At 41.3% G+C, this 8,378-nt stretch overlaps 2 protein-coding genes across 2 annotated transcripts; one reads left to right on the top strand and one right to left on the bottom strand.

Annotated features, from left to right (window-relative positions):
• Positions 1–52: 52 nt before the first annotated feature.
• LOC116925254 (pancreatic triacylglycerol lipase) lies at positions 53–1,956 on the top strand. Its single transcript, XM_032931928.2, has 8 exons — positions 53–213; positions 290–365; positions 443–585; positions 656–773; positions 866–1,002; positions 1,105–1,311; positions 1,402–1,570; positions 1,720–1,956. The coding sequence occupies exons 1-8, from the start codon at positions 138–140 to the stop codon at positions 1,781–1,783; spliced, it is 990 nt and encodes a 329-aa protein (XP_032787819.2). The 5' UTR covers positions 53–137; the 3' UTR covers positions 1,784–1,956.
• Positions 1,943–8,329, bottom strand: LOC116925257. The gene is made up of 10 exons (XM_032931932.2): positions 7,894–8,329; positions 6,845–7,832; positions 6,591–6,775; positions 5,892–5,965; positions 4,327–4,483; positions 3,960–4,108; positions 3,567–3,815; positions 3,075–3,284; positions 2,829–3,003; positions 1,943–2,746 (listed from the first exon to the last, which is right to left on the bottom strand). The coding sequence occupies exons 2-10, from the start codon at positions 7,820–7,822 to the stop codon at positions 2,689–2,691; spliced, it is 2,235 nt and encodes a 744-aa protein (XP_032787823.2). The 5' UTR covers positions 7,823–7,832; positions 7,894–8,329; the 3' UTR covers positions 1,943–2,688.
• Between the last annotated feature and the right edge of the window lie 49 nt (positions 8,330–8,378).

Below are 8,378 nucleotides of genomic sequence, written 5' to 3' on the forward strand. Positions count from 1 at the left end.
AAACCAAAAAAAACATTGATAATGCGTAGCAAACATGTGTCTGAAAGAGATAACAATCTGAACTCGGGACACTTTCAATTGTGTAAAATACTTGAAAAACTGTTACTTCTTTTTCTTGTTCGCCAAGAGGGGAAAACATGGCTCTCGTCTCGCAATGGTTTATTGCATGTGCCCTCTTATTATGGACAAGTTCCGTTTGGTCGCACTTTCTAGGTAATTCTATAATTTAACTTCACAATTTTGGAACGGGATTCCTGCCATAAAAGTTCACTTTAAAATCAATTTTCAGATGCAAACAACTCTGTTGAAGAGACGGAGACGTATCTTGCCAATGCGAGTTCTGTCTTCTTCAACTTGTACACAAGGTAGTAAAATAAACAAATTGTACATTTCCTTTCCGACCAATTGGTGACGAGGAAAAATGGCTATAAAAACACGACAGGCAAAATCCATTTGAGCCTCAAATTCTGAGAGTTGGTGATTTGGAAGCCCTCCAACAATCAAACTACATGGCGTCTCTTCCGACTAAAATGGTGGCCCACGGATATAACGGTGATCCGGGGACGTTCAATGATACCAAAGATGGTATAGTCTCCTTTACAACCGTCTATAAATATTGAACTCTATAAAAGGGCCTGTACTGCAATTGATTTAGAGTTTCTACAGCGCGAAAATTGCAATTTCATAACAATCGACTGGGTTGAATTGGCTTCGGGCATCGACTACCCCTCGATTGTTACACGTAATGTTCCACTGGCTGCATCGGAAACAGGGTACAAGTTAATTTAAAAAAGATATATTACCCAGTTTGCTATTTCGGGAGAAGAAAAAGAATAGTCCATCAGCCATCTTTGTCGAATTGCAGGGCTTTTGTTGACTTTCTTTACGAAAATACCGGTGCAACGTTGGGTTCTTTTCACTTGATCGGATTCAGCTTGGGGGCACATGTCGTTGGTGGTGCCGGGGCTGCTGTAGTTTCGGGCAATTTACCTCGCATTACCGGTAACTACATTAATGTATATAATTGAAATTCAAGACAGGTTGTATTGCAGGAAATTTCTTTTATGTCCTAATGGGTTTTGATTACTTTTCTCCCGACATAAGGGCTAGATCCGGCTGCTCCAGGTTTTTCCATTAACGACACAGAAACGCGATTGGACACTAGTGACGCCGATTTTGTTGATATAATACATACTAACAGTGGACCGATATATTTAGGAGACGTATCGATGGAAGAAGCCATTGGGCACGTTGATTTTTATCCAAACGGAGGACAGAAACAGCCTGGCTGTCTACTTGCTGAAGCACGAGGTGAAAAATGCAGACGAACTTTCTTACATATTGTCAAATTCAACAAATTAATCTAATTAATCGTTAATTAATTAATCTAATCGTTTAAAGATGGCGAAACCAGAGGTTGTGATCACAGCCGAGCAGTGCTATTCTTTGATGAATCCATTAATAGTGAGATCGGATTTTGGGGCGTCCAGTGTAATTCATTCGAAGAATTCCAAGCCGGAGTGTGTGACGGCAACGCGGCTGCTCTTATGGGGGAACCTACTGCAATCACGTATTGAAATTTAGCTTTTCTCAATTCTTTCGCAAGAATGGCTTTTCCTTGTAGCATGTGATGGGAGAAGAACTAGTTTTTATCGTTAATCAGGCGATGCCTCGTCTATATTTACCGCAATAACGTGCGATTTCTCTCTCACCCAACAGAACCCGGGGCATCTACTACTTGGTTACGAACGATGTGGAACCATATGCCATGGGGCTACTGTGAGATTCCCATTCGTCGCATCACATTGCCATGTAAACCTCTCAGCAAGATAGGACCGTACTCTACCAACTCTTATAGACACAATCTGTTACGAGAGTTTTTCCAAGAAGAAAAAAAGTTTAAAATGAAAAACGAACAGTAAATGAAATAAACAGTTAGAAATGTGGAAGAAAAAAGCTCTTTGTTTTTGTTTGTTTTCGGTTGCATTGTTGCCACGATTTGCATTCGTCTGGTTTTTAGTTGACACCCAATCTTAATTTGTTGCGCATGACATAAAGTCGTGTTGGATTTTCCAAAAATTTCTCATTTTTCGAGTCACGTACTCGTTTTTTTTTTTGCAACTGGCCTCAATTGGCATTTTTATTTTGGACACTTTGAAGACTGAAGAAACACGAGTGGAAAGGTAAATCGTGACACGACCATAAGTACAAAAGAAAAACTGTCGCACCCAAGTGGATTGCATAGTCGTTAAGACAAGTCAGTCATCGTCAGTAGGTAGAAACTATGATAAAAGAAAAGAAAAAAAATGGAAAGAAAAAACGAACGGGTCTGTAAATAAATAATAATGACAATAAAAGAGTCAATGTGCAGAGCGTTGGCATGGCAAAACTGGAGCCCTGAATGGATTCGAAAGAAAAAGAACACACTTCACTTACGGCAATAAGAAGAAAAAAAAGGAACGAAAATGGCGTTCGCAAACGGTCCTCTGCCACGCCAGCGAGCGCTTTCTGCTCGGATGACGAGGCATATAAAAGGTAAAAATAGGAAGAGGGAAAGAAAAAAGGGTTGCTAACATGGTCAATGACTAGAATAACAAATGCGTGGATGTGTGAAAGTGTGAACGGAACAAAAGAAGAGAAAAAAAAAAGAAGTTAAAAACCCGTTGGTTGTCTCTCTCCTGGGTAAGGCTAGTCCACTGAGTAGGGTCGAAAAGACCGTGTCCTTAGAAAATACAACCCGGAAGCACTATCGTACAACGACATAAAAAAGGAGCCCATTAATAAAAATTTAAATAACAAGAGATAATTAATGGCAATTAATAACTCACCTGGTTGTGAGGTATTCACCCATATAAACGCATTTCGTAGTGGAATTGGTGCCACAATTGCCGCAACTTCCCTTCATAAATTCTTTGTACGACGAACAAGGTACTGCAGCAAAAGCGTATGGCTGGACAATCGATTCCACAAAATATTGTCTTGATCGGACATGACTGCATTTATCTATCAAATTTTCAAAGATTTCTCCATTAATTTTCGACTAAATTACACTAATTAATGAATGTAATTCTTACTGGTTTGAAAAGAGAAACCAATACATCCAGGCATTCGGGAGCCACCATTGGGATAGAAATCAGCGTGACCCAAGGGCGTCTCAATGCCGACCGCATTGCTCAGGCCGACACGAGCATTTGTGTGGATGACGTCGACAAATTTGGCGTCAGACTTGGACAACCGACGTCGGGCATTAGGCCCATCGAAGCCCGGATATGCCGGATCAAATGCTGAATCATAAACAAAATGTTTTAAAAAATCAAGAAATAAAAGAAGACGGGGAAATCCGTAAATGCTGCGGCAATGGACAAAGACATCACGACACATCGTGATCTTTAGTCCGTGATAAATGCTTAAGAATCAAGAGCTAGACAACTAGAAAAGAACAAAATGTGACACAAATACGGAAGGCGGATATATTAGAAGGTTGGAATTTGAGTAAAGGGATTAGCGGTTGGACCGCAAGAACACGGGAAAAAAGAAATGATTTCCTGCAAAGAACACGCAAATACCGGTGATTCGCGGCAGTGTACCGACTTTGACGCTTGCTCCGGCCCATCCAGCTGCGTGAGCTCCAAGACTGAATCCTAACAAATGAATGTAGCTGATGGGTGTTCCTTCGTTAACAAGGAAGTCCACTAAATCGGCAGCTGCTTTACCCACGTCACGGGTGTTAGTAGCGGCCGAGTTGTAAAACGGAGCACGGGCCAGTTCACTCCAATCCACGCCAATGACGTTGTAGTCACCAACAGACAGGTAAGCTGTTGTTGAGTCCATTAACATAAAAAAAAAAAAAAAAGAACAGGAAAACAAACAAAAAATGTAACGTTCTGCATACGAAATGTGGCGGTTAGGGGACGGACAAGATACTTTGTTTGACACAAGATGAAAAGTTTTTGAAATACCGTTGCGCGTCTGGATGACAAACTCCGACACCACGTCGTTAGTAAACCCGTGGAAGAGTATTTTCGTGTACCTGGCCGGCGAATAGGTAGACAGTTGGAGGAGACGCGATTCGTCGACAAAGAGCTCGCGGGCCACGTGTGCATTTTGTCTGTTGGCGATAAGACGGAAATTAAATATTCGTCAATCGGTCAACCAAGAAAAGGTCAACCTTGCTGCCTGCAACTTCTTTTGCTACCCTACAGCCTTGACCTTCTCATTTGATCTGATAATGTGAAAGAGATCAACCATGAGGGGGGAAATGCATGAACTCATTTTCCATTTCCCGTTTTTTTTTTTTTATAGTTGGAATTTTAATCTGACATTTACCTGGTCCAAAGGAAAAAGCGAATGTTACGTCGAGTAAGCGAGGGTTGGAGATCCATTGACGGGTCATCCATCACGGCAGGATAATAAACCCAACCGTCAGAATCCGGAACGAAAAAAATGCTGGTAGCTGGATTCACTTGCCCTCGTAACGCCAAAACTATTAACGAATAAAATATGCAATCATTAAAATAATTCTTTTTTAAAGTGAAAACTGATAGAAGGGAAAGTAAGGAGAGTGTTTGATCATTTTCATCGTGAATGTCTGGGTCAGCAGATCGCATCTACGATGTTGAATAATAATAATGGTAATTCTCTCGCCATATGTGGGATGGCAACGAAAGTCTATAAGATGTTAAGTTCTCTCTACTTTGGACGTTAATGGAAAAAAAAGGCTTGGCAGATTTTCTTGGATGGGTCAGGGACATTGGGGCGGATCCCGAAAAATCGTAGTGATTCTTCTCGAATTTTATGCCACTTTCAAATCACGTTTCTGTTTCATTGTTTCTCTTGGATTTTCTCATTCACGTTTCGTTCGCAACTTCTCCGTTGGCAATCCAATCTCGTCATTAGCGTCACGTCAACGAGGGGAATTGGAATTTAATGGCAAATGCAGCAGCGCACTTTTTTAATGATTAGAAAGCAACATAGGAGCGTCGTACGGTATTTTATCTTTGGCTGCTTCGCCTCTAAATCAGCAATTTAAATGACCCCCTGCCGTCTCCCCTAGATCTCAAAGAAGAGGGGTTCAAAGAAGGTTTCAAGGCTAAAAGGATCACACTAAAATTTTGCAAAAAAAAATTAGATAAAATAAAACTCACAAGTAACTTGTAATCCGGACCATATGGCCCAAATAAATCCGAGGAGAACCATTCACAAGGCCAACAAAGAAGCGCCAATACACAGGTGCACACACACACACACCCCTGAAAGCCGTCGAATAATCCGATACATATATGCAAAAGAATGAGAAGGCGTCCTTATCTTTCGGGTAAATGAAAGAGTGGAGGGCATCAACCAGATGAACCGGTGAGCTTCCCTCTCTTTCTATTAATTTTCTTCAGCTGTTCTTATCCACGGCCATCGAGGACCACTGTCCAGACGAGACTGAACATGAACAAGGCCCGCTTTTTTCTCCGTACCATTAACTATAAAGTAGCCGTGGCCTCAGGTGGGCATGCCTCCACACTAGCGGCTCTTCTCTCCTCTTTCTTTCCCTCGTCCTTCCAACCAGAACTCACTCGGCACCTACCTTACGTGCCGGTTTTTAACGGCACGTAATCAAGAGGGAGAAAAAATTATCGAACTCGTAAAAAAAGATTGCCACCCGTTATCAGTAATACGTGACGGCCTACACCAACCGTCCTACAGTTACATCATAATTCAGATTAACAGAAATTTGAACTGTCAAAAATAAATAATTATGAAATTCGATGTTTCTGTAACAGCAGGGGCTTCCCGTCCTTCTCGAAATCATAAGTCATCTTTCACGGTCAGTCGGTTCAACGTTCCAAATTGGCATGCAGTCGTGCTCCTTAGTATAGTAAGCAAAAGAAGAAAAAACTTACTTTGCGAAGCGGTTTGCGTCATATGTGATTGTAACGTAATTCCTCTCATGCACGAAATGCATTCAAAAACCATCTGTCTGGGGTCGAACAAGAAAGAGAGAAAAAAAAAGAGTGAGAGAGGAAGACCAGAACAAACGAGCAAAATGGGAAATAACTGTTTTTTTTTTTGTTTTTTTTTTTTGTCAATAACGGTCCAATAGAAAGAGAACCGCCTTTTTTCTGGGTCTTAAATTCGAGCAAGATGTGAGTCTCGAAATCAAGGCCCTTTGACAAGCGTCTGGGAGGGTGCCACAATCTGAAACAGAACCATTGAGGTCAAGGTTGAATTATTTGACCCAATGCGATACATTTGAAATGAATACAATAATTGTTTGTTTTTATGCAAAACATACTTGTTTTCTATTACAGAAGCTAGGTTCGGAAGGCCAAGAAAGATTCATAACACGGTTTTTGTTTTGTTTTCTCTAGTAGATTTTTAGAAGTGTAGAAAACATAAAAATTTTTTTGCAGTGGATGAAATTACCTTCACAAACTGTCCTACACATAGTAATACAGAATTTGCATTTTTTTTTTTTTACTCAAAAAAGAACTGTACACAAACGCTGTTTAGATAAACCGTGGAAAAATACCTTACTACGCCCGCATTCACTTCAAATTGTTTCCGACTGGATATCATATTCTAAATTTCTCTGGCGAATGCGATCGCGATGTAACGGATCAAGGATAGGAGTTAGGATGGCGGCAGTGGAGTCGATTCTTTCCCGGAATCGGTCTGCATCGCGGGCAAATCGTTCCCAATCGCCTCTACGGGCAGCACGATGGGCATGGGTCCAGGTCAGCATTGGACGCACACGGATAAGTTGATGATCGGGAGGGAAATGAACCTATTGATTAACGCGGAAACAAAAAAGAAAGGGAATAATAAGGCAAAACTGATCGATTAATCAGTTTACCTTCTTAAGCGGCGTCTTTTTTCGAATGCCGTCAAGTTGGTCGACAGCTGCAGACATTTGCTGGTTCCATCTTCTATTGGCATCGTGAATGCGCTCCTCCGCCAATTTGCGTTCTCTGGCTTCTTCTTCTTCGTCGACAATATACCCGTGTCCACAACAAATTAACACTCCATCACTCTCATCACTATCGTAGTCATCTAGAGCAGCAGCTATGACTGGAGGCGTCTGGCAAATGGGTGACGATATGGGGGAAAGTGAATCACCGTTCCATTTAAAGTCATCGATAACTTCCCCGTTTTCGCTTTGGAAATCTTCAACGGCGTCCCAGTCCGAATTAGAGTCGTCTTCGTCATCGCTATCACTAACACAAACAACGATGTTGCTCAGCCACGGGTTAGAGATGAGCACATTCCGGTTTTCTTCTTGACTTATACTTGCCCAGCTGGTATCCGAGCTTTCGCTCGCTGTCCGGAGAGGGCTTTGTTTATTTTCTTGATGATTAGGCATTATAGGTGGCGAAATGGGTAAAACTGTTTGTTGCGTCACTGAGGGGGAGGATATCACTACGCTAGGAGTAAGAATTTCACTTATGATTGGTGATGTCACTTTTGGACAATTTTTAGGAGCTGGTATAGGTTTTCTCCGCCAACTTCCTTCACCGTACGGTTTTCTCTGAGTATGATTGGGTGTTAAAGACGTCACTGTGGCAAATATCTGTCCAAGCAGATCTGAATAGTTAACTGACCCATTTTTGTCACAAATTTTGCTGCCCACAAAACCACCAACTAAGAAGGGCGGTGGCTGAGAAAACTTGGTGCTCGGAAGTTGTTCTATCCCCTTCTTTATCCGGAATGGATAGTCCAACACAACACAGTTGCTGACAGACGGCATGTTGGTTGGTTTATTGAAGGGGGGCTTCATCCAGGCCTTGAATGCAGGTGTTCTGTAACTTTCAAAAGATCCCCTAAAGTAATCCATTGTCTGAAAACTAATTTGTAGAAAAATAAGTTTAAGCAAAATGATAAATTTGGTTATTTGAAACAACTTACTAATTTAACAGACACTGGTGTTTTGCTTCAAGATGTTTTCTCTCTCAGAATGCCATAATTTTGCTGCAACAGATAAATAAGCAAATAGGCTTCTATGTTGAGACAAATAACCAAAATGTGCACAATGAAAGTTGGTAAATGCAGCAAATTTAAGGTCCTTGTTCGTTGGAATCAAATGCGAATCTTTCAGTGATATAGCCATTCCTTTACGTTTGAAAAGGCGAATGAGAAACGTTTGAACTCGCAACACTTTCTTGATTAATCCGTTGTTAAGATGACTGTCAACTGAATCAAATCTTTACTGGACTAAAAAGAATCAAAGTGAGACAGCCAAGTAAATTCTACGCAATGTGCTCGTTTTGTATGCTACGTGAATCCTTGAAAGCCAGCTATCGAATGTCGGCCATGATGGGAGTGAGAGCAATAGAAGCCTGAGAGAAACGAAAGTTGCTGTTTAGCACCCATGACGTCAACAACAATTGCAT

Source organism: Daphnia magna, linkage group LG6 (genome assembly GCF_020631705.1).
Source record: "Daphnia magna isolate NIES linkage group LG6, ASM2063170v1.1, whole genome shotgun sequence".
Lineage (NCBI taxonomy): Eukaryota > Metazoa > Arthropoda > Branchiopoda > Diplostraca > Daphniidae > Daphnia > Daphnia magna.